Here is a 27088-nt window from a genome sequence, read left to right as displayed (position 1 = left end):
ATGTAACTATATATTAAAAACAAACATGTGTTCATATAGGAATCAGCTATGTAACTATATATTAAAAACAAACATGTGTTCATATAGGAATCAGCTATATAACTATATATTAATAACAAACATGTGTTCATATAGGAATCAGCTATATAACTATATATTAAAAACAAACATATGTAAGATCTACATATATATCATGATGTCTATAACACCTCTGTGTAGATAGACAGGGTTATATCATGATGTCTATAACACCTCTGTGTAGATAGACAGGGTTAGATCACGATGTCTATAACACCTCTGTGTAGATAGACAGGGTTAGATCACGATGTCTATAACACCTCTGTGTAGATAGACAGGGTTATATCACGATGTCTATAACACCTCTGTGTAGATAGACAGGGTTATATCACGATGTCTATAACACCTCTGTGTAGATAGACAGGGTTATATCACGATGTCTATAACACCTCTGTGTAGATAGACAGGGTTATATCACGATGTCTATAACACCTCTGTGTAGATAGACAGGGTTATATCACGATGTCTATAACACCTCTGTGTAGATAGACAGGGTTATATCACGATGTCTATAACACCTCTGTGTAGATAGACAGGGTTATATCACGATGTCTATAACACCTCTGTGTAGATAGACAGGGTTATATCATGATGTCTATAACACCTCTGTGTAGATAGACAGGGTTATATCACGATGTCTATAACACCTCTGTGTAGATAGACAGGTTTATATCATGATATTCTCTATTCATTGTATCAGTGCATGTTTTTCACATGCGGCTGTAGAGAGAGAGAGAGAGAGAGAGAGAGAGAGAGAGAGAGAGAAAAAAGGGAGAGAGAGGGCGAGAGAGGGCGAGAGGGAGCGAGAGAGAAAGAGAGATGGAGATAGAGAGAGGGAGAGAGAAAAAGGGAGAGAGAGAGACGGAGTGAGGGAGAGAGAAAAAGGGAGAGAGATAGATAGGGAGAGTAGAGGGAGAGAGAGAGAGACGGAGAGAGATAGAAAAGGAGAAGGAGAGAGAGAGAGGGAGCGAGAGAGAAAGATAGATAGGGAGAGAGGGAGGGAGAGAGAAAGATAGATAGGGAGGCAGAGGGAGAGCGAGAGAATGAGAAGGAGAGAGATAGATAGGGAGAGAGAGGGAGTGAGAAGGAGAGGGATAGATAGGGAGAGAGAGGGAGAGAGAGAGCGAGAGAGAAGGAGAAAGAGGCAGAGGGAGAGAGAGAGAGTGAGAAGGAGAGGGAGAGGGATAGATAGGGAGAGAGAGAGCGAGAGAGAGAGAGAAAAAGGCAGAGGGAGAGAGAGAGAGTGAGAAGGAGAGAGATAGATAGGGAGAGAGAGGGAGTGAGAAGGAGAGGGATAGATAGGGAGAGAGGCAGAGAGAGAGGCAGAGAGAGAGAGGGAGAGAGAGAGCCCAGAGGCCAGCCAATCAGTGCTAGGCCTGCAGTGTGACGTGGGCTCAGTTGATCCAGCTAGCAGCAGTAGTCTCTGAGCCAGGCAGCCAGGCAGAGTGTGTGTGTTGAGCCATCAGGATGATGATGTGCTGTCTACAGCAACTTTACTTCCAGGCCACTGGGGCTGGAGTTGGGGATAGGGATAGGGCTGGGGCTGGGGATAGGGCTGGGGATAAGGATAGGGCTGGAGCTGGGGATAGGGCTGGGGCTGGGGATAGGGATAGGGCTGGGGAGAGGGATAGGGATAGGGCTGGGGAGAGGGATACGACTGGGGATAGGGATACGGCTGGGGCTGGGGATAGGGATACGGCTGGGGAGAGGGATACGGCTGGGGATAGGGATACGGCTGGGGATAGGGATACGGCTGGGGATAGGGATACGGCTGGGGAGAGGGATACGACTGGGGATAGGGATACGGCTGGGGATAGGGATACGGCTGGGGAGAGGGATACGACTGGGGAGAGGGATACGGCTGGGGATAGGGATACGACTGGGCATAGGGATACGGCTGGGGATAGGGATACGGCTGGGGATAGGGATACGGCTGGGGAGAGGGATAGGGCTGGGGATAGGGATAGGGCTGGGGATAGGGATACGGCTGGGGATAGGGAGAGGGCTGGGGAGAGGGATACGGCTGGGGATAGGGATAGGGCTGGGGAGAGGGATACGGCTGGGGAGAGGGATACGGCTGGGAGAGGGATACGGCTGGGGAGAGGGATACGGCTGGGGAGAGGGATACGGCTGGGGAGAGGGATACGGCTGGGGAGAGGGATACGGCTGGGGATAGGGATACGGCTGGGGAGAGGGATACGGCTGGGGAGAGGGATACGGCTGGGGAGAGGGATACGGCTGGGGATAGGGATACGGCTGGGGATAGGGATACGGCTGGGGATAGGGATACGGCTGGGGAGAGGGATACGGCTGGGGATAGGGATAGGGCTGGGGAGAGGGATACGGCTGGGGATAGGGATACGGCTGGGGATAGGGATAGGGCTGGGGAGAGGGATACGGCTGGGGAGAGGGATACGGCTGGGGATAGGGATACGGCTGGGGAGAGGGATACGGCTGGGGAGAGGGATACGGCTGGGGATAGGGATACGGGTGGGGATGGGGATACGGCTGGGGAAGGGGATACGGCTGGGGAGAGGGATACGGCTGGGGAGAGGGATACGGCTGGGGAGAGGGATACGGCTGGGGATAGGGATACGGCTGGGGAGAGGGATACGGCTGGGGAGAGGGATACGGCTGGGGAGAGGGATACGGCTGGGGATAGGGATACGGCTGGGGATAGGGATACGGCTGGGGATAGGGATACGGCTGGGGAGAGGGATACGGCTGGGGATAGGGATAGGGCTGGGGAGAGGGATACGGCTGGGGATAGGGATACGGCTGGGGATAGGGATAGGGCTGGGGAGAGGGATACGACTGGGGATAGGGATACGGCTGGGGATAGGGATACGGCTGGGGAGAGGGATACGACTGGGGAGAGGGATACGGCTGGGGATAGGGATACGGCTGGGGATAGGGATACGGCTGGGGATAGGGATACGGCTGGGGAGAGGGATACGGCTGGGGATAGGGATACGGCTGGGGATAGGGATAGGGCTGGGGATAGGGATACGGCTGGGGATAGGGATAGGGCTGGGGAGAGGGATACGGCTGGGGATAGGGATACGGCTGGGGATAGGGATACGGCTGGGGATAGGGATACGGCTGGGGATAGGGATACGGCTGGGGAGAGGGATACGGCTGGGGATAGGGATAGGGCTGGGGATAGGGATACGGCTGGGGATAGGGATAGGGCTGGGGAGAGGGATACGGCTGGGGATAGGGATAGGGCTGGGGAGAGGGATACGGCTGGGGAGAGGGATACGGCTGGGAGAGGGATACGGCTGGGGAGAGGGATACGGCTGGGGAGAGGGATACGGCTGGGGAGAGGGATACGGCTGGGGATAGGGATACGGCTGGGGAGAGGGATACGGCTGGGGAGAGGGATACGGCTGGGGAGAGGGATACGGCTGGGGAGAGGGATACGGCTGGGGATAGGGATACGGCTGGGGATAGGGATACGGCTGGGGAGAGGGATACGGCTGGGGATAGGGATAGGGCTGGGGAGAGGGATACGGCTGGGGATAGGGATACGGCTGGGGATAGGGATAGGGCTGGGGAGAGGGATACGGCTGGGGAGAGGGATACGGCTGGGGATAGGGATACGGCTGGGGAGAGGGATACGGCTGGGGAGAGGGATACGGCTGGGGAGAGGGATACGGCTGGGGAGAGGGATACGGCTGGGGATAGGGATACGGGTGGGGATGGGGATACGGCTGGGGAAGGGGATACGGCTGGGGAGAGGGATACGGCTGGGGAGAGGGATACGGCTGGGGATAGGGATACGGCTGGGGAGAGGGATACGGCTGGGGAGAGGGATACGGCTGGGGAGAGGGATACGGCTGGGGAGAGGGATACGGCTGGGGATAGGGATACGGCTGGGGATAGGGCTGGAGCTCCTGTATGGATAACACCCAATCAGCTCAATGTAATGGTTAACAGACCTTTTTCCTTCAGCTCATTCTATCTCTCTGGGCCTCTTTCTCTCTCTTTTTCACCTCTCTCTTTCTCTTTCTGACAAGCTATTTTCCACACCACATTTGTTCATGTGATGGTTACGTGTGTGTGTGTGTGTGTGTGTGTGCTCGTGTGTGTGCATGTGTGTGTGTGTGTGTGTATGTGTGTGTGTGTGTTGTCTATTTATGGCGTTTGTAGCTAACACATGATGTACAAAATGTTTTGCTCCAGAGAGGATGTGCTACTGGACATTTAGGAGAAAAAAAATGCAGAAAAGAGGTCTGCTACCTAAAAGGTTACAGCATGCATCCCCTGTTAGCCTGCTGTTACTATGCAGACTCTGGCAGGGAGGAGAGGAGTCCCCTCCAGCACTGGGCGATGACAAAGGTAAGTAGAGCTAATGCAGTCTGTCTCTCGCTCTCTCCCTCTATCTCTCCCTGTCTCTCTCCCTCTATCTCTCCCTGTCTCTATCCCTCTTTTTATCTCTCCCTGTCTCTCTCCCTCTTTCTATCTCTCCCTCTCTCTCCCTGTCTCTCTCCCTCTTTCTATCTCTCCCTCTCTCATTCTCTCTCTCTGCTTCACTCTCTCTTTCTCTCTCCCCCCTCTCTCTATATATATAGTACCAGTCAAAACTATTAAATTACACATATGGAATCACATAGTATCCAAAAAAAGAGTTAAACAAATATTTTACATTCATCAAATTAGCATAGCCACCCTTTGCCTTGATGACAGCTTTGCAGACTCTTGGCATTCTCTCAACCAGCTTCATGAGGTATTTACCTGGAATGCATTTCAATGAATAGGTGTGCCTTGTTAAAAGTTAATTTGACTGGTACTGTATATATCTCCCTCTATCAATTCAATTCATAAAAATGAACAGTAAACATTACACCCACACAAGTTCCAAAAGAATAAAGACATTTCAAAAGTCCTATTATGTCTATATACAGTGTTGTAACGATGTGCAAATAGTTAAAGTATAAAAGGGAAAATAAATAAACATAAATATGGGTTGTATTTACAATGGTGTTTGTTCTTCACTGGTTGACCTTTTCTTGTGGCAACAGGTCACACAACTTGCTGCTGTGATGTCACACTGTGGTATTTCACCCAGTAGATATGGGAGTTTATCAAAATTGGATTCGTTTTTTCTAATTCTTTGTGGGTCTGTGTAATCTGAGGGAAATATGTGTCTCTAATATGGTCATACATTTGGCAGGTTAGGAAGTGCAGCTCAGTTTCCACCTCATTTTGTGGGCAGTGTGCACACAGCCTGTCTTCTCTTGAAAGCCAGGTCTGCCTACGGCGGCGTTTCTCAATAGCAAGGCTATGCTCACTGAGTCTGTACATAGTCAAAGCTTTCCTTAAGTTTGGGTCAGTCACAGTGGTCAGGTATTCTGCCACTGTGTACTCTCTGTTTAGGGCCAAATAGCATTCTAGTTTTCTCAGTTTTTTTGTTAATTCTTTCCAATGTGTCAAGTAATGATATTTTTGTTTTCTCATGATTTGGTTGGATCTAATTGTGTCTCTTTCTCTGTCTCTCTCCGTCTGAATAACACAGTAGTCTACTAGACGTACTGCATTTCAATTAAGCCATTAGCCAGCGAAATATGAACAAAACACATTTTGAATGGTCTACGAATGGTTATGAATGGTCTATGAGCGGTTATGAAGGGCCTTTGATAACAGATTAATAAAGCCTAATATAACAAGCTTGTACATGTGTGAACCCAGAACTGTGACATCACCTCATCACTCACCAGGTGACTGGGGAGGAGAGGAGTATAACACGTTGGGAGGTGTGGTAACAGTCCCTCTGTGTGTGTGTGTGTGTGTGTGTGTGTGTGTGTGTGTGTGTGTGTGTGTGTGTGTGTGTGTGTGTGTGTGTGTGTGTGTGTGTTCGAATCAGTTGCTGTGTGTGTGTGTGTGTGTGTGTGTGTGTGTGTGTGTGTGTGTCGAATCAGTTGCTGTGTGTGTGTGTGTGTGTGTGTGTGTGTGTGTGTGTGTGTGTGTGTGTGTGTGTGTGTGTGTGTGTGTGTGTGTGTGTCGAATCAGTTGCTGTGTGTGTGTGTGTGTGTGTCGAATCAGTTGCTGTGTGTGTGTGTGTGTGTGTGTGTGTGTGTGTGTGTGTGTGTGTGTGTGTGTGTGTGTGTGTGTGTGTGTGTGTGTTGTAAATGCTTCACATTATCACAGTGCTGTGAAAGCCTCCATGTGATGCTGTGACAAGAGATGCTGTGACAAGCCAGGAGAGCCATGGGGCAGGCTTTCACTACACCACCCCTCCCCACATCTGGCCACCCTAACTGGGGTTGTGGAACCGCAGGTATCCCCCCTGCCCACTTGATTAATGATGGGATTAGTGATGCGCAGGTTGACTCATAACCTGCGATTATATCTACGGGGTGGGTGGGTTTAGGGTCATGAAATATTGTGTGGTTGAATGGCGGGTGGCGGGCGGTTTGAATTAAGAGAAAACGATGCATAAAAAAAATCTGCAAGTGTATAATTCTTGTGCATTTCATACCTATAGGCTATATTTAGGTTTTACTTACATTATTTTTATCTGGCGTAAGTGCCTAAGATTTAGGGCCTAATCTTTCCAGTTTAGTTTTTGTTGAGTTATTGCATTTTCTCTCCGGTCCCTAAACGTCTGCTGCATGAGAAAAGCAGAGATGAAAGAGAAAACTTGACGGATGTCAACTAGATTGAATCATTGATTCTATTGACGTATGACATACACCACTATCCATATGAGTGGTATAGCCATCCCACTGACACAGACGTCAATTCAACATCTATTCCACGTTGGTGGAAACAAAGTTGATTCAACCAGTGTGTGCCTAGTGGGATACTGCTATACACTGCCCAGCCAACCAATCAGGACCTGAAGCTACTACTACTACTACTACTACTACTACTAATACTACTACTACTACTACTACTGCTCCTCTTACTCCTCCTACTACTACTACTACACTACTATACTACTACTACTACTACTACTACTACTACTACTACTACTACTACTACTACTACTACTATACTACTACTAATACTACAACTACTACCACTACTACTAATACTACAACTACTACCACTACTACTGCTCCTCTTACTACTACTACTACTACTACTACAACAACTACTACCACTACTACTACCACTACTACTATGATGTTGTAAGTTAAGTTCCAGCCTCAACATAGTAACGTGACACTCCTCTGGGTCTCCCTTTTCTCCTCAGGCCAGACAACTGAGAAGAAACTAAACACAGACGTTCTCCAGACTGACTCCATCAATTACATCTTCCAGGCCCCTTGAAATACAGTATGATTAAAGAGTTGGACAAAATGAAAACAGGTATCAGTTGAAAGTGTAAACCTCCCTCTTATCCCCTCGTCCTTCCCATAGCCATCCAGCCATCCAAAGCAGGCCTAACTAACAGTGCCTTCAGAAAGTATTCATACCCCTTGACTTATTCAACATTTTGTTGTTACAGTCTGTATTCAAAATGGATTAAATAAATGTTTTTCTAACCCACCTACACACAATACCCCATAATGACGTCACAATACCCCATAACGAGAAAGTGAAAAGATGTTTTATAACATCTATTTAAAATTAAATACAGAAATATCGAATTGACATAAGTATTCACACCCCTGAGTCAATACATGTTAGAATCACCTTTGGCAGCGATTACAGCTGTGAGTCTTTCTGGGTAAGTCTCTAAGAGCTTTGCACACTTGGATTGTACAATATTTGCCCATTGTTCTTTTAAAAATCCTTTAAAATTGTTGATCATTGATAAACAGCCATGTTCAAGTCTTGCCAACTTGCCATCAAGCTGATTTAAGTCAAAACTGTAACTAGGCCACTCAGGAACATTTAATTTTCTCTTGGTAAGCAACTCCAGTGTGGTTTAGGTTATTGTCCTGCTGAAATGTGAATTTGTTTTCCAGTGTCTGTTGGAAAGCAGACTGAACCAGGATTTTGCCTGTGTTTAGCTCTATTCTGTTTATTTTTATCCTAAAATACTCCCTAGCTCTGGCCGATGACAAGCATACCAATAACATGATGCAGCCACTACCATGCTTGAAAATATGAAGAGTGGTACTCAGTGTTGTGCTGTGTTGGATTTGCCCCATACATAACACTTTGTATATAAAGTCAATTTCTTTGCCACCTTTATTTGCAGTTTTACTTTAGTGCCTTTATTGAAAACCCGGATGCCTGTTTTAGAATATGTTTATTCTGTACAGGCTTTCTTCTTTTCACTCTGTCATTTAGGTTAATATTGTGGAGTAACTACAATGTTGTTGATCCATCCTCAGTTTTCTCCTATCACAGCCATTAAACTCTGTAACTGTGTTAAAGTAGCCATTGGCCTCATGGTGAAATCCCTTGAGCGGTAATTGAATAGGATCTATGTGAGCAGTTGTACAGTAGAGTTCTGAGGAAGGGAAGGCAGTCAGGGCATAAGGTCCTGGGTGTTAACATAACAGCGTTGTAATTCACCCTATTCACACAACAACACTGATGACATATTAACATAGCGTTGTAATTCACCCTATTCCCACAACAACACTGATGACATATTAACACTCAGCATTGTAATTCCCCCTATTCACACAACACTGATGACATTAACACAGCGTTGTAATTCACCCTATTCACACAAAAACACTGATGACATATTAACAGTCGGCTTTATTATCAGACTCTAGGCGTTCTCTAGCCTTATACAGACAGACAGATAGGACAGATAAGAGAGAAAAGAGGGGGGAGACAGACAGTGAGAGAGAGAGAAAGAGAGAATGAAAGAAAAAATAGAAACAGAGAAAAGACAACTATCTACCTATTTAGCCAAGTGTAGAGTGTAGAGAGAAAGGGAGGGAACAAGGGAGAGAGAGAGAGAGGAGAGATGCTGCAGTGCATGACTATACTGTACTGTGCTGTGTGTCTGGTGAGGAGGGAGTGGTGTCATCTCTCTCTCTTGCTCCCTCTCTCCGCTGCTGCTTCCTGTGACCCACTTCCTCATCTCACCAACACCTAGGTAGCTGGCTGGCTTGTCAAGGCTACAACATGCTATTTAGGAGTTGAACAACGTGGCCACTCTGTAACAGACCTATCATCTTAAAGGCACAATCTGCAATTTAAACAGCCTGACCCTGCTCCACATGATAGTTTTTTTAAACCTGTTTTGAAGCCATACAGATTTGGGGTTGTGATCGGTTAAGGCAGTTGTAGTAAGTTCGTAATAAGGGATCTATGAGTTCTATTCTTCAAGAAGCAATTTGTTAGTACATATGTGGCCTTTTTCAGGAAGCTAGGTGTATGACGATTGTCATTACTTCACAGGAGAGACATTTAAAAAAATCAAAATGCATATTCTTTTTTCAGAAATGCCTTCTTCAACATGTGAACTTTAATGTGCCTTAATAATAAACAGGTATACCATCTGTAAATATGAATACAATTGTTCAATTACAAGCCTAGTCGGTTTAGCCACAGAAAAAGACAGGAACCTTCACGCTACCCATGATTGGTTGAGACAATTGATGGGCTGGACATGCCAAGAGATTAGTTCTGATTGGTCTGCCATGTCGCAGGCTTCTGTCTATAACATGAGCTGCTCAGATAATCCTTGCTACCGGGTTTTAAAAACAAGATATAGCCATGGAGAACTGCAAGTGTTGCTACTGCTCTCAATGACATTGTTGCCCTGAATTTAGCAGGAGCAATTGACAAATATCAGTGGGAAGAAGTTGTGATGGACTACTTTCTGGAGGACGATCGTCCCATGTTGACTGTCTCTGACTCTGAAAATGAATCAGACGATGAGGAAATCCCTGACTTAGGTAAAATCTTTTTTTTCTGTATTTTATCCCCTTTTCTCACCGATGTCATGATATCCAATAACGATCTTGTCTCATCACTGCAACTCCCCAATGGGCTCAGGAGAGGCGAAGGTCAAATCATGCGTCCTCAGAAACATGACCCGCCAAACCGTGCTTCTTAACACCCGCCCGCTTAACCCGGAACCCGCCCGCTTAACCCGGAGGAAACACCGTCCAACTGACGAACGAAGTCAGCCTGCAGGCGCCCGGCCCGTCACAAGGAGTCACTAGAGTGCAATAAGCCAAGTAAAGCCCCGCCAGTCAAACCCTCCCTTAACCTGGACAACACTGGGCCAATTGTCCTATGGAACTCCCGGTCATGGCCGGTTGTGGCACAGCCTGGGATCAAACCCGGGTCTATAGTGATGCCTCAAGCAGTGCGATGTAGTGCTTTAAACCGCTGCACCACTTGGGAGGCCCTGGTAAAACTTTGTTTCTTCCTCATTGAACTAGACATTGTAGAGTCTTCCAATGACAGTGATGGGGAAGAAATGGAGATCAACAGTGTTGTTGTTACAGAAGAAATTGACAGAGTTTTGAAATCAGTGGAATGCCCTGTGGAAACCGAGTTTGATTGCTAATGTAGAAGGAGTCAAAAAGAGAACACAGAAGGCTGTTTTATAAAACACCTGTCTCTAGAGTACACCTTCAGGGCAACCATGGCCGTGAAGCGTTCATACATGTATACGGGTAAGAGTCTAGCTATATTTTCAGATATTATACGTTTCTAAAGTCATTTTCATTGCAAGTTAAAGCGTACTGTTAGCTAGCTAGCTAATGTTAGCTGGCTGGCTCACTAGCTAGCTACGTGTATGATATGTGTAGTAATATTATTCAAATCTCAGAAAGCCGTTTCCATTGCTACACTGAACAAAAATATGAACGCAACATACAACAATTTCAAAGATTTTACTGAGTTACAGTTCATATAAGGAAATCAGTCAATTCGATCCAGTCGATCCTGAGCATCCCAAACAAGCTCAATGGGTGACATGGGTGTATGGGTGACATGGGTGACATGGGTGACATGGGTGATATGGGTGATATGGTTGACATGGGTGTATGCAGGTCATGGAGGTTTCCTTCTTTTCACTCTATCATTTAGGTTAGTATTGCGGAGTAACTACACATTTTGTTGATCCATCCTCAGTTTTCTCCTGTCACAGCCGTTGAACTCTGCAACTATTTTAATGTCACCATTGGCATCCTGATGAAATCCCTGAGCGGTTTCCTTCCTCTCCGGCAACTGAGTTAGGACGGACACCTGTATGTATGTAGTGACTGGGTGTATCGATACACCATGCAAACTGTTAATAATATTTCACCATGTTCAAGGGGATATTCAACGTCTGATTTGTTTTTTACCCATCTACCAATAGGTGCCCTTCTTTACAAGGCATTGGAAAACCTCCCTGGTCTTTCACTGCTCGACTGAGGGACCTTACAGATAATTGTGTGGGGTACAGTGATGAAGCAGTCATTCTAAAATCATGTTAAACACTGTTATTGCAAACAGAGTGAGTCCATGCAAGTTATTATGAGACCCGTTAAGTCCCAAAAAATGTGGCTTGCAAACTTATTTTGGCTTGCCATAACAAAGGGGTTGAATACTTATTGACTCAAGACATTTCATTTTAATTAATTTGTACAAATAAAAAAGAAACATTATTCCACTTGGACATTATGGGTATTGTGTGTAAGCCAGTGACAACAAAACATCTACATTTAACCCACTTGTAAATTCAGGTGTAACACAACAACATGTGGAAAAAGTCAAGGGATGTGAATACTTTCTGAAGGCACTGTAAAGTATAAACAACACATATTTTGTGAACAAGGAAGTGTAAAAAACTGAGCCAAAACTTTTCAAGGGCCATTTCTCAAAAGTGGGGTTACAAGTTTATCAACTTTCAACGTAGCAGTACTTTCCCATTGTTCCTCCAAACTGCAGTGAAGCTCAGAGCCTGTACTTTAATCCAATATCAAAAACACCATTTCAAATTTTGGAACATAAGACTGAAAAGAGATGAGGGGTCACATATTGTTGAAATGACCACTGAACAGCAGGAACTCTTATAGACTGTGTCTTTGAGAAAACCAATCAGATTCTCTACACTGTATATCATTTACAGCAGGGCTCCTGAGCTGAGATCCCAAGTGCTTGTTGATTCTCATGGATTAGATTATCGCTGTGAAAAACCTAGTCATGTGTCATTCTGATTCACACAGGGTAGCCAATGACATGACGGCCAGAGTAGAGAGGAGAAGTCATGGCTATCCATGCTACAGCATATTGACTCCTGTTGACCAGATCAAATCAGATCCTAATGAAGGTAATCACCACCTCTCCTCAACTGTAGTTCAAATGTTGTACAAAAATATAACACGAGAACAGTAATGTAGTTCAATGTAGCTTATTCATCAACACTCAAACATAGTACTGTAAAGGTATACCTTGGTGATTATAAAATGTATGTCACTAACCCATCCTCTGGACTATGTATCAATCACTAGGGTACATATTGGATAGAAAAAACACATACTTTAGTGAATGAAAAAGTCCACACCTCCACCTCAGGGGCTGACTGACCCTTTTAATGCAGTGTTGTCAAGAGCACAACTGATCCCTGAACAATCTGTCCTTTCTGTCAACAGCACAACTGATCCCTGAACAATCTGTCCTCTCTGTCAACAGCACAACGGATCCCTGAACAATCTGTCCTTTCTGTCAACAGCACAACGGATCCCTGAACAATCTGTCCTCTCTGTCAACAGCACAACGGATCCCTGAACAATCTGTCCTTTCTGTCAACAGTCCAACTGATCCCTGAACAATCTGTCCTCTCTGTCAACAGCACAACGGATCCCTGAACAATCTGTCAACAGTCCAACTGATCCCTGAACAATCTGTCCTCTCTGTCAACAGCACAACTGATCCCTGAACAATCTGTCCTTTCTGTCAACAGCACAACTGATCCCTGAACAATCTGTCCTCTCTGTCAACAGTACAACTGATCCCTGAACAATCTGTCCTCTCTGTCAACAGTACAACTGATCCCTGAACAATCTATCCTTTCTGTCAACAGTACAACGGATCCCTGAACAATCTGTCCTTTCTGTCAACAGCACAACTGATCCCTGAACAATCTGTCCTTTCTGTCAACAGTCCAACTGATCCCTGAACAATCTGTCCTTTCTGTCAACAGTCCAACTGATCCCTGAACAATCTGTCCCATCTGTCAACAGCACAACGGATCCCTGAACAATCTGTCCTTTCTGTCAACAGTCCAACTGATCCCTGAACAATCTGTCCCATCTGTCAACAGCACAACTGATCCCTGAACAATCTGTCCCATCTGTCAACAGCACAACAGATCCCTGAACAATCTGTCCCATCTGTCAACAGCACAGCTGATTCCTGAACAAGCTGTACTTCCTGTTCTTTAAGATATATCCCTCAGGCCTCAGGGTGTCTTATTCACCTGGCAAACCTCTCAAACAGCACCAGGAGTTTTGTGTGTGTGTGTGTGTGTGTGTGTGTGTGTGTGTGTGTGTGTGTGTGTGTGTGTGTGTGTGTGTGTGTGTGTGTGTGTGTGTGTGTGTGTGTGTGTATCCTTGTGTTAGTGTGTGTACCTAGCCCCCCCCTCAGGGTCAGTTGTCTTTAGTTTAGACAGGAGGAAATCATTAAGAAGCCTTTCATTTCAGAGAACTAAGACCTGAGGAACACCAGCCACAGCATGTCTGGTAGTGGATGGAACTAAGAACTGAGGAACACCAGCCACAGCATGTCTGGTAGTGGATGGAACTAAGAACTGAGGAACACCAGCCACAGCATGTCTGGTAGTGGATGGAACTAAGAACTGAGGAACATCAGACACAGCATGTCTGGTAGTGGATGGAACTACGAACTGAGGAACACCAGCCACAGCATGTCTGGTAGTGGATGGAACTAAGAACTGAGGAACACCAGCCACAGCATGTCTGGTAGTGGATGGAACTAAGACCTGAGGAACACCAGCCACAGCATGTCTGGTAGTGGATGGAACTAAGAACTGAGGAACATCAGCCACAGCATGTCTGGTAGTGGATGGAACTAAGAACTGAGGAACATCAGCCACAGCATGTCTGGTAGTGGATGGAACTAAGAACTGAGGAACATCAGCCACAGCATGTCTGGTAGTGGATGGAACTAAGAACTAAGGAACATCAGACACAGCATGTCTGGTAGTGGATGGAACTAAGAACTAAGGAACATCAGACACAGCATGCCTGGTAGTGGATGGAACTAAGAACTGAGGAACATCAGACACAGCATGTCTGGTAGTGGATGGAACTAAGAACTAAGGAACATCAGACACAGCATGCCTGGTAGTGGATGGAACTAAGACCTCAGGAACATCAGCAACAGCATGCCTGGTAGTGGATGGAACTAAGACCTCAGGAACATCAGCAACAGCATGCCTGGTAGTGGATGGAACTAAGACCTCAGGAACATCAGCAACAGCATGCCTGGTAGTGGATGGAACTAAGACCTCAGGAACATCAGCAACAGCATGCCTGGTAGTGGATGGAACTAAGAACTGAGGAACACCAGCCACAGCATGTCTGGTAGTGGATGGAACTAAGAACTAAGGAACATCAGACACAGCATGCCTGGTAGTGGATGGAACTAAGAACTGAGGAACATCAGACACAGCATGTCTGGTAGTGGATGGAACTAAGAACTGAGGAACATCAGACACAGCATGTCTGGTAGTGGATGGAACTAAGAACTAAGGAACATCAGACACAGCATGTCTGGTAGTGGATGGAACTAAGAACTGAGGAACACCAGCCACAGCATGTCTGGTAGTGGATGGAACTAAGAACTGAGGAACACCAGCCACAGCATGCCTGGTAGTGGATGGAACTAAGAACTGAGGAACACCAGCCACAGCATGTCTGGTAGTGGATGGAACTAAGAACTAAGGAACATCAGACACAGCATGCCTGGTAGTGGATGGAACTAAGACCTCAGGAACATCAGCAACAGCATGCCTGGTAGTGGATGGAACTAAAACCTCAGGAACATCAGACACAGCATGCCTGGTAGTGGATGGAACTAAGACCTCAGGAACATCAGCAACAGCATGCCTGGTAGTGGATGGAACTAAGACCTCAGGAACATCAGACACAGCATGCCTGGTAGTGGATGGAACTAAGACCTCAGGAACATCAGCAACAGCATGCCTGGTACTGAATGGAACACATGAATGAATGGCACACTGTAAACTACTGAAACAACTCTCTTCTGAGTTCTCCTTGAGTAGAGTTCATAGTGAAACCATTCCCTTCTCAGGGCTAAGAGGCCAGGGGGTCAGGGAGCCAGGGGGGGTCAGGTCAGGCTTTGATGCCTTCACATGGCCCGCCCGTCCCCTGTGGAGAAGCAGAGAGACGGTCTGCTCTGTCTGGGCTGCTTGTGGAGGGGGGTAGAGGATTTGGGGGTTCCCTGGCCATGTGTCTAACTAACCCCAGCCTCATCACTCTCACCAACATCACCATTCAGCCTCAGCCTCCACTCCAGTCTCTTTCAAACTAAACTAAAATGACAAGCCAGGTTACCCACCACCTCTGTTGAGATGACATTATAGAAGGCCAGGCCATCACCAATGATAAGGGTAATCATTTTAGGAATCTTCAACTGGCTATGACTAACTAAGTGTCAGTGTTAGCAAAGAGGGCCACTTCAGGCCAGAGTAGCTTCATTTGAAAGTTCCCTGTCAGTGTAAGCAGAGGGCCACTTCAGGCCAGAGTAGCTTCATTTGAAAGTTCCCTGTCAGTGTAAGCAAAGAGGGCCACTTCAGGCCAGAGTAGCTGCATTTGAAAGTTCCCTGTCAGTGTAAGCAGAGGGCCACTTCAGGCCAGAGTAGCTTCATTTGAAAGTTCCCTGTCAGTGTAAGCAAAGAGGGCCACTTCAGGCCAGAGTAGCTGCATTTGAAAGTTCCCTGTCAGTGTAAGCAAAGAGGGCCACTTCAGGCCAGAGTAGCTTCATTTGAAAGTTCCCTGTCAGTGTAAGCAAAGAGGGACACTCCAGGCCAGAGTAGCTTCATTTGAAAGTTCCCTGTCAGTGTAAGCAAAGAGGGACACTCCAGGCCAGAGTAGCTGCATTTGAAAGTTCCCTGTCAGTGTAAGCAAAGAGGGACACTCCAGGCCAGAGTAGCTGCATTTGAAAGTTCCCTGTCAGTGTTATTAATGAGGGCCCCTTCAGGCCAGAGTCGCTACATTTCAAAGTAATTTATTTTCTACACATTCAAGTTATTTTTAGCAAAAAGTTTGAGCACCTGCTAATAACCAACAAATGATTCAAATTCAAAACGTGCCAGATCAGATCAGTGAGCTGGAAATAGAAATAAATAGTCTCTAGTCTAGATTCCCAGCCCCATTCATTTGCATTGGACAGTAAAGTCCCACCTACCTACAGTACATGTACAAATGACCTCAACTAACCTGTACCCCCGCACACTGACTCAGTACCGGTAACCCCTGTATATAGCCTCATTATTGTTATTTAATTGTTATTTATTTTTGTTTTTTACTTTAGTTTATTTGGTCAATATTTTCTTAACTTTTCTTGAACTGCACTGTTGGTTAAGGGCTTGTAAGTAAGCATTTCACGGTAAGGTCTACACCTGCTGTATTCGGGCGCATGTGACAAATAAAGTTTGATTTGATTTGATGCATGCTTAACAGCCATAAACATAGAATTAAGCTTACTGGAACAGGAATCCCCATTCAAGCCAATTGCAATGGCCTGAGGCTTTTTCCTGTTCTAGCTATTATATTTCTTTGAACACAGCATCCCAGAGAGCTAGGGATTAGTTTAACATCAACAATGGAGAGGAACGATCCTCATCCTCATCGTCCCTCAAATCCAGCCATTGACAGTCCTCCCTTTCGCCCTTTCACTGGCTTAGTTTAGCCATGCTGCTGCCCAGTCTCGGCTAGCAGCATGCCTACCTACAGCCAAACCCAGACCACATCATCACTGCATCCATCCACACCATAGTTGGCCTCTATCCCCCCCTCTCTCTCTCTCTAACTCTCTCTCTGTCTCTCCCACACTCTCTCTCTTTCTCAATACTCCATGATGATTCACAGCAACAGCAGTAGCACTACAATATCTAGGCTACACCATCACCACCACATCTCAGCTAGGTGACTGTTAGAAATAGTGGAATATGTGAATGTCTCTCTTTTCCTTACGTAACTAAACCATGGCTTGCATTACACTGACTGCTGTGGCTCGAGGAAGAGAGGGAGGGTGGGAGAAGAGAGAGAAAAGGGAAGAGAGGGAAGAGAGAGGGGAAAAGCCAGGGTGGATGACTGAAATGAATTTTAAAGATGGAGTCTTGTTTTTTTTCCACCCTTCATTTCGCCTGAGGCTTTAGAATGCTGTTCCGTTCACTGGAAATAGAAGGCTAGGCTACGGGAATGAATCCACATGATGTTGCTGATGCAGGAACCATTTTCAGACAGCCTATGAATGCATAAGGTCAGTGCAAGGTACCTACCATTCCCTATCTACTACACCATATGATGTAAAAAGGACATCAAACAACACATAGAACATCAATAGATCCAAAACAACATCTAGCCTATTCATATCTATGGGCTTGCACTATTCATATCTATGGGCTTGCACTATTCATATCTATGGGCTTGCACTATTCATATCTATGGGCTTGCACTATTCATATCTATGGGCTTGCACTATTCATATCTATGGGCTTGCACTATTCATATCTATGGGCTTGCACTATTCATATCTATGGGCTTGCAGTCCCTCCAATTGAGGCCATTGGGTTTCTTCCCAAATGCATCCATCCATTGAACAGTGAACAGTGTTTAATCATCATTTTATCTGACATAATTACCAGTCATATACTATCTATCCATGACTTCATATTCGGACTGTGTCCATTTCCATATAAAGTCATTATTAATGCTAGGACGAGCTGTGCTGTCAAGGGTTGGTTTGCTCTAGCGGCGGGTGATGAGTGTCAACAATATTACACTGCATTCTGAGAACGATATTCAACATTCCATATTTATTCCTTAACTTCCATGATAGAATGTTGCGTTTTACGCATTCCAGTCACAGTTATTTACATTTACATTTTTTGTCATTTAGCAGACGCTCTTATCCAGAGCGACTTACAGTAGTGAATGCATACATTTCATACATTTTTTTCTCCGTACTGGTCCCCCGTTATATTAGATGCAGGCTAGGCTACTATCAAGAGAGGATGATGATGATGTGGAGAATACTGACACTGGTACCACTGCCCATTCCAATGCAGACTACACGCCCCTCTGTGGCATGACTTCTCCAAAGCTCAGAAATTCTACATCAAATGACTTTTAAAAAACTGCCAAGGGAAAAATACGCACAGATGTGAAACTCCAAACATGGGTTTGTGTGGGCGTATATTCATATTTTCGATTCGTTATAACAAATTGACAATATCAGGGCCAGGTCAGTGCAATGCAGGTGTGCGCATGCATCCGTGTGACACATTTCAATGTGGAGGAGATTCTAGTGTGGGCTCGGGCGCCGCGAAAATCGAGGCGTGTGCGTCCTTACGACTTGAACGCACTGCGATGCCTCGGAATGAATGGAATATAAACACAAATCCCACATATTGCAGAAGCAGACGCAACTATATAACATAGGGTACAATTTAGACATTTTAGTCATGGTGGGTAGGCTACTTACGCACTGCCTCCTTTTTGGGATCGAGACCGCTGGCGTTCTGTTGGATCTTCCCTATTTTATTCTGCAGAACCCAGACCCTCTGGTTGGTGGACATGATCTCGTTCTCCAGCTCCTGAAATAGGGAGCAGGCGTGTTTGGCCAGGTCGGAGAGCTGCCGCAAGGTCCGCGAGAGCACCACATTATTGATGGAACACAGATCCTCAATGTTGAGCGAGCCTTCGTCATTTGGAATAGGTAACCTGCACAGTAACTGGGGTTCTACAATCCTTTTGGCAAATGGCATTTTGATCAACCGCAAAAATTATCCAAAATCCCCCCTAGAAAAAGCACACAAAAAATATCCAAGAAAAAAACTGTCGTTCATCGGGCGGTCTTCCGTCCCTCGTCTCCTCCTCTCCTCAATCCAAAGTTCCCCGTGTCTCCTTCAGACCCTCCATCCTTTTCGTTGCTGAGGTCTTACTCCGTCCGTTCTCCCGAAGCGTGGCGCAGCCTGCCTGCATATAAGGATCCGCGCTGCCCGAATGATCTTGGGTTGCCTCCGTGGCCTCCCGGGTTCTAGTTTTTCATTGCTCCAGAGTAGAGCGTGAGGGCTTTAAAGGAAGAGAACACAAAATCCCGGAGTGTTGTCCTCATGATCCGGATCAGGATTTAGGAATAGGGGAAGCTATTCAAGCGGCAGTAGTGTTGAGCGCCAAATCAACGGCGAAGCGCGTGCTGCATACTGTCTCTACTATTACAGTCATAACGGGAAGAGCAGCGAATGAAAAATAGAGGGCTGGAATATAGTCAGATCTTTGTCTTTGAGAAAAGATTCAGCTTGATCTAATCTTTAGCTGCATTGCTGAGGTCAAGATCATATAAACTGTATAAACCAAAGAAAAGTCCAAAGGCATTGGGCCGATAACTACAAAAGTCTATTGTTTAAAGAACTGACAGACAACACCAATTAATCATTGACATTTATGATAAAAACACAAACTTTGGAGTAAAACAAGCTTATATTTTGGGTTCTGATGGGGTATGACAGTTAAACTAAGCTCATGAGGCATTTATAAGTTATATTCTTCAAGAATCAATAGGTTCACATCATTAATTTCTGAGTCCAAAAGTGGATGTAGCATCTGCTGATTTCCCCTTTAACACACCCCTGTTGACCCCTGTCAGGGGTTCTGTATAGCGGTCATTTAACACAGCCCCGTTGACCCCTGTCAGGCCTGGTTCTGTATAGCGGTCATTTAACACAGCCCCGTTGACCCCTGTCAGGCCTGGTTCTGTATAGCGGTCATTTAACACAGCCCCGTTGACCCCTGTCAGGCCTGGTTCTGTATAGCGGTCATTTAACACAGCCCCGTTGACCCCTGTCAGGCCTGGTTCTGTATAGCGGTCATTTAACACAGCCCCGTTGACCCCTGTCAGGCCTGGTTCTGTATAGCGGTCATTTAACACAGCCCCGTTGACCCCTGTCAGGCCTGGTTCTGTATAGCGGTCATTTAACACAGCCCCGTTGACCCCTGTCAGGCCTGGTTCTGTATAGCGGTCATTTAACACAGCCCCGTTGACCCCTGTCAGGCCTGGTTCTGTATAGCGGTCATTTAACACAGCCCCGTTGACCCCTGTCAGGCCTGGTTCTGTATAGCGGTCATTTAACACAGCCCCGTTGACCCCTGTCAGGCCTGGTTCTGTATAGTTTTCCTATCTGCAGACACATTCAAGTTGAATGAAAGGATGTTATTCAAGTTCACTCAATAGGAGTTTCCTGGGCGTTAATTCATATTTTTGCTGAACGAGTGTTTCACTTAATCCATACTGTTGTTGTCAGAATCATTCAGAGGGCCTCAGTCTGAGCTCTGTCTATGGTGAGGGTCCCCACCTCTGTACTAGAACAGAACTGCTAAGTTAGCAAAGCTGAGGGACAGGCTCTAGAGGTGATCTGCAGCGGTTCAGTGTCCAGTCTCCTACAAAGCTGAGGGACAGGCTCTAGAGGTGATCTGCAGCGGTTCAGTGTCCAGTCTCCTACAAAGCTGAGGGACAGGCTCTAGAGGTGATCTGCAGCGGTTCAGTGTCCAGTCTCCTACAAAGCTGAGGGACAGGCTCTAGAGATGATCTGCAGTGGTTCAGTGTCCGGTCTCCTACAAAGCTGAGGGACAGGCTCTAGAGGTGATCACAGTGGTTCAGTGTCCAGTCTCCTACAAAGCTGAGGGACAGGCTCTAGAGGTGATCTGCAGTGGTTCAGTGTCCAGTCTCCTACAAAGCTGAAGGACAGGCTCTAGAGGTGATCTGCAGTGGTTCAGTGTCCGGTCTCCTACAAAGCTGAGGGACAGGCTCTAGAGGTGATCACAGTGGTTCAGTGTCCAGTCTCCTACAAAGCTGAAGGACAGGCTCTAGAGGTGATCTGCAGTGGTTCAGTGTCCAGTCTCCTACAAAGCTGAAGGACAGGCTCTAGAGGTGATCACAGTGGTTCAGTGTCCGGTCTCCTACAAAGCTGAAGGACAGGCTCTAGAGGTGATCTGCAGTGGTTCAGTGTCCAGTCTCCTACAAAGCTGAAGGACAGGCTCTAGAGGTGATCTGCAGTGGTTCAGTGTCCAGTCTCCTACAAAGCTGAAGGACAGGCTCTAGAGGTGATCTGCAGTGGTTCAGTGTCCGGTCTCCTACAAAGCTGAGGGACAGGCTCTAGAGGTGATCTGCAGTGGTTCAGTGTCCGGTCTCCTACAAAGCTGAGGGACAGGCTCTAGAGGTGATCTGCAGTGGTTCAGTGTCCGGTCTCCTACAAAGCTGAAGGACAGGCTCTAGAGGTGATCTGCAGTGGTTCAGTGTCCAGTCTCCTACAAAGCTGAAGGACAGGCTCTAGAGGTGATCTGCAGTGGTTCAGTGTCCGGTCTCCTACAAAGCTGAAGGACAGGCTCTAGAGGTGATCACAGTGGTTCAGTGTCCAGTCTCCTACAAAGCTGAAGGACAGGCTCTAGAGGTGATCACAGTGGTTCAGTGTCCAGTCTCCTACAAAGCTGAAGGACAGGCTCTAGAGGTGATCACAGTGGTTCAGTGTCCAGTCTCCTACAAAGCTGAAGGACAGGCTCTAGAGGTGATCACAGTGGTTCAGTGTCCAGTCTCCTACAAAGCTGAAGGACAGGCTCTAGAGGTGATCACAGTGGTTCAGTGTCCAGTCTCCTACAAAGCTGAAGGACAGGCTCTAGAGGTGATCACAGTGGTTCAGTGTCCAGTCTCCTACAAAGCTGAAGGACAGGCTCTAGAGGTGATCACAGTGGTTCAGTGTCCGGTCTCCTACAAAGCTGAAGGACAGGCTCTAGAGGTGATCACAGTGGTTCAGTGTCCAGTCTCCTACAAAGCTGAAGGACAGGCTCTAGAGGTGATCACAGTGGTTCAGTGTCCAGTCTCCTACAAAGCTGGGTTGAATTCTTTGGGAAACAGAAAGTTGCTTTCAGATATTATAGTTGTTGTTGTTCATGTTGAGATGTGGGATGTGAGCATCTTTCCACCGTCTTTATTAACCTTTTACTGCAGTGGGCTAAATCAGGACCAATCAGAGTGTTTCTTGGTAGTCTTAAACAAATCTACTTTGTAACAAAGTATACACCTCACACACATGGTCATGGGTTTAAAAAAAGAAGACACCTGTATCATGTCAGATATAGAGTTGAAATGTATTGCAAAGTAACAATGTTTATTGTAACCACAGGAGCAGGCAAACGACAGGTCAAGGCAGGCAGGGGTTGATAATCCAGAGCAGAGGCCAAGGTACAGGACAACAGGCAGGCTCAGGGTCAGGTCAAGCAGAGTTTAGTAATCCAGAGGTGGACCAAGGTACAGGACAACAGGCAGGCTCAGGGTCAGGTCAGGCAGTGTTCAGGCGGGCGAGAACAGGGTCAGGACAGGCAAAGGTCAAAAACCAGGAGGATGAGAAAAAGAGAGACTAGGGGCAAACAGGAGCTGAGACAAAACACTGGTAGGCTTGAACAAACAAGACGAACTGGCAACAGACAGACAGAAAACACAGGTATAAATACACAGGGGATAATGGGGAAGATGGGCGACACCTGGACGGGGGTGGAGATGAGCACAAGGACAGGTGAAACAGATCAGGGTGTGTATATACATCACAGAAGACTGAAATATAACAAAAATGTTTGACATAGAAACCCTGGATTTCAAATCAAATCGTATTTGTCACATGCGCCGAATACAACAGGTGTAGACCTTACTGTGAAATGCTTACTTACAAGCCCTTAACCAACAATGCAGTTCAGTAAATAGAGTTAAGAAAATATTTACTAAATAAACTAAAGTAAAAAATAAAATAAAAAGTAACACAATACAATTAAATAACAATAACGAGGCAATATACAGGGGTTACCGGTACTGAGTCAATGTGCGGGGGTACAGGTTAGTCGAGGTAATTTGTACATGTAAGTAGGGGTGAAGTGACTATGCATAGATAATAAACAGCGAGTAGCTCAATGTAAATAGTTAATGGAAATAGTCAATGGAAATAGTCAATGGAAATAATCAATGGAAATAGTCAATGGAAATAGTCAATGGAAATAATCAATGGAAATAGTCAATGGAAATAGTTAATGGAAATAGTCAATGGAAATAGTTAATGGAAATAGTCAATGTAAATAGTTAATGGAAATAGTCAATGGAAATAGTCAATGGAAATAGTCAATGGAAATAGTCCGGGTGGCCATTTGATTAAATGTTCAGCGGTCTTATGGCTTGGGGGTAGAAGCTGTTAAGAAGCCTTTTGGACCTAACCTTGGTGCTCCGGTACCGCTTGCCGTGCGGTAGCAGAGGGAACACTCTATGACTTGAGTGACTGGAGTCTTTGACAATTTGTTGGGCCTTCCTCTGACACTGCCTAGTATATAGGTCCTGGATGGCAGGATTTTCAGCTGGTTTAAAATAATCTGTTTATTAACCCCCCACCGGTGCGTCAATACAGGTTACATAACAAACACATCCCCATCAAAATCAGTCAGTTAAAGCTATAGAGATATGTGCTTTTGCATGGGCTGCATCTCAATCCACCGCATCCACCACTTCCGCATCTGTGGTGAAAGGTGGCAGAGCTAGAGCGGTGTTTGTCAGACCATGAGACATCTGCGGTGAAAGGTGGCAGAGCTAGAGCGGTGTTTGTCAGACCATGAGACATCTGCGGTGAAAGGTGGCAGAGCTAGAGCGGTGTTTGTCAGACCATGAGACATCTGCAGTGAAAGGTGGCAGAGCTAGAGCTGTGTTTGTCAGACCATGAGTCATCCCAAAAATCTTCTCATGGTCTTCTCACGAAAAACATCTGGAGCATCCGAGTGGTTTGACCTAAAAAACGATTATGACTACTCTATCTCACAAACACGGTGGTGTTCTCCATTTTACTATACGAACCCAACAAGTGTCAGGACACTCGTCTGAAGTCAGTACCGTTGATGTGCCAGTAGCGTCAGAACCGTTTGGGCTACAAACTAATTTCCCCTAAGTGGAAAATGGATATTTGCACGAACACGATGATGTTCTTCGTTTTGATATACGACCCCCACAAGTGTCACGGGACGTGTCTGAAGGTAACCGGTACCAGATTTAAAAAAGGAATGGAAGTCGAAGGTAGTTTTGTGCCTACCCAGGAGAAGGGGTTAAATACTGTATTTAGGACTGTGTCACGACTTCCACCGAAGTCGGTCCCTCTCCTTGTTCGGGCGGCGTTCGGCGGTCGACGTCACCGGCCTTCTAGCCATCTGTAACGGCTGTCGTAGCGAGGGGACCAAAGCGCAGCGTGTTGAGTGCTCATTATGACTTTTTATTTGAACACAGAACACTAAAGAAAAGAACAAAAGCGAAAACGATCAGCTCACAGTTCTGTCAGGAACATAGACTAAACAGAAGACAACTACCCACAAACACAGGTGGAAAAAACACCTACTGAAGTATGATCTCCAATTAGAGACAACGAGGACCAGCTGCCTCTAATTGGAGATCATCCCCAAAAAACAACATAGAAATAGAAAACTAGAACTAAACATAGAAAACATAGAAAAACACAAACACCCTCTGTCACGCCCTGACCTACTCTACCATAGAAAATAACATCTTACTATGGTCAGGATGTGACAGTATTCCCCCCCCCCCAAAGGTGCAGACTCCGAATGCTCCTAAAAAACTAAAACAAAAAAGGGAGGATAGGGTGGGTAACACCTGTTATTGGCGGCTCTAGTGCAGTCCACATAACACTAACCTCCAGCAGAGGAGGCGGCTCCGGTTCGGGGCGTAACCCCCGCTCCACCCGCTGATCTACCATACATTTTGCCATGTCTGAATGTGTTATTCAATTAGTTTCTATAGGCTTTAGTACTAAAGGCAAAAATCTATATTTTATCCAATAATTTTACTGAGACCATCATCCTTTATAATCAGTTAATAATAATCAAACGTTTGGAATTATTCCATTCCATTTTCTCCCCATTAAAGGCTAAGATATGTAGCATTGGACACTAAGTAGCCACACATAGGCTACACACTGTCTGATAAAGGTATTCCTGGAATACTTGTTAGTAATGGCAGAATGGCAGACAGAGAGAGGCTGATTCTTCTGTGACACGGCTGTAACTATAGAGCAGCCCCCTCTTGTGGCAGATCTCGTAACTTTATCTTCCTGGAATCAATCACATGCAACATCACTAACGGAGGTCTCTCTCTCTCTCTCTCTCTCTCTCTCTCTCTCTCTCTCTCTCTCTCTCTCTCTCTCTCTCTCTCTCTCTCTCTCTCTCTCTCTCTCTCTCTCTCTCTCTCTCTCTCTCTCTCTCTCTCTCTCTCTCTCTCTCTCTCTCTCTCTCTCTCTCTCTCTCTCTCTCTCTCTCTCTCTCTCTCTCTCTCTCTCTCTCTCTCTCTCAGGGTGTTGCCTGAGTTGCAATGATATCAAGCAGCTACATAATGATAACAACTCAAAAATAGTTCCTCATTTCATGAAAGGACATTAAAAGGGATGGTTTACATTGTTATTGTTCGGCCAGTCAGTCATGAGCCTCTGTCCCAAATGGCTTCTTATTCTCTATAGAGTGCACAAACGTCGACCAGGGTTCGCAGACACTGTCACCTGATCCTGGGGCAGACATGGAGGGAGTGATACGGTTACTCGGGCGATGAACTGAAAGCCAGAACTGGTTGAACAGGTATCCTTCCACCACGGCGTAGGGGCCACACAGGAAGTCACTCTATAATGCTGGAGGTCAGTCAGGTAAACTTGCACACAGATAGAAGAAACACCCCTGTGACGTTTTGGTCACTAGGCAACACCTTTTAGCTGTTTCATCTCTCTGGATACTCATGCAATACATATTCAGTCCAAAATAAACACAACTGCATTCTGAGGTAAAGAGATAAGAGATTAAAAAATAAAATAAATATATATATATATATATAGTGTACTGACACAATAGAAAAAGTCCATTAGATGTTTGGTTTCAGTAGACCAGTAAAATGAAGCCCAAACCATATGATGATATACATCTAAAATGAATGAGTCCAACTAGAGGGAACAACCCCCATTCCCCTTCTAGCCGTTCTCCTGCTGATTCATTTACTGAGACATAAATACAATACTGGGGACTGCAGGTACCGGGGTCAGATATCTGTTATCATATTGTTGTAATAACAAGTTTAATAATCAACTTTGCCTTGATCTGATCGATACTTATCTCCCTTTAGGGCCCAAAGGTGCTTGTCTTGCAGTTTCCATCCTGCCTGTAATAGTCCCTGAGTCTGATAAGGTGTCAGCTACAACCAAGAGGCCAATTAAGACCTGCCGTTTCTTTTTAAACCATGTTCCCCTGCTGAAGTACAGCCAAGGACACAGGAAACAGGAAACCAAACAGTTGGGAATTGATCTGTTAAAATGAGTTTCCTTCCCTGTGTTAATAAAGTAGTTCCTTATAAATGATCTACTAAAGGCTTATTGACAAACAATAAATATATTGTTATATAAATATCAAGTCTTTTTGTTTAGTATTATAAAGTATCTATGTTTTGGAAAAGTTTGATAAACATTCGCAGTGGTGCATTTGAGATGACTAACTGTTAAAAATCCAAACATTTGTGCAGTCATTTTACTACATTGAACAGAGCTAATACATTTTAAGTTTGGTTTGAGTTCCTTTTAGCCCTTGTCCCAAATGGCACCCTATTCCCTACATAGTGCACTATGGGCCATAGGGCCCTGGTCAAAAGTAGTGCACTACATAGGGAATAGGGTAACATTTGGGACAACCCTTAATGGATGTTTTTATGGCCATACAGTATTGATGTACTTTCGTGCAGCTGGACCAGGAGATCAGGGTTATCAGACCTAGCTGCCATCAGCTGTCTCAATAACCTCTAGTAGTACTGGTAGCTGTGC

The 27088-nt window shown here is 45.7% G+C and overlaps 1 protein-coding gene across 9 annotated transcripts in view; it reads right to left on the bottom strand.

The window, feature by feature from the left end:
* Positions 1 to 19268, bottom strand: part of LOC106595567 (Nance-Horan syndrome protein) — a 160928-nt gene extending 141660 nt beyond the window's left edge. For all 9 annotated transcript variants that reach the window (XR_006759867.1, XR_006759868.1, XR_006759866.1 and 6 more), the window contains exon 1: positions 18691 to 19268. Coding sequence is in view for 6 of the 9 variants with exons in the window: in XM_045698306.1 (XP_045554262.1) it covers positions 18691 to 18973 (283 nt within the window). In the remaining 3 variants the exon portion in view is untranslated. The remainder of the gene's footprint in view (positions 1 to 18690) is intronic.
* Between the last annotated feature and the right edge of the window lie 7820 nt (positions 19269 to 27088).

Source organism: Salmo salar, chromosome ssa16 (assembly GCF_905237065.1).
Source record: "Salmo salar chromosome ssa16, Ssal_v3.1, whole genome shotgun sequence".
Taxonomy (NCBI): Eukaryota; Metazoa; Chordata; class Actinopteri; order Salmoniformes; family Salmonidae; genus Salmo; species Salmo salar.
This window is presented reverse-complemented; position numbering and strand designations above follow the sequence as displayed.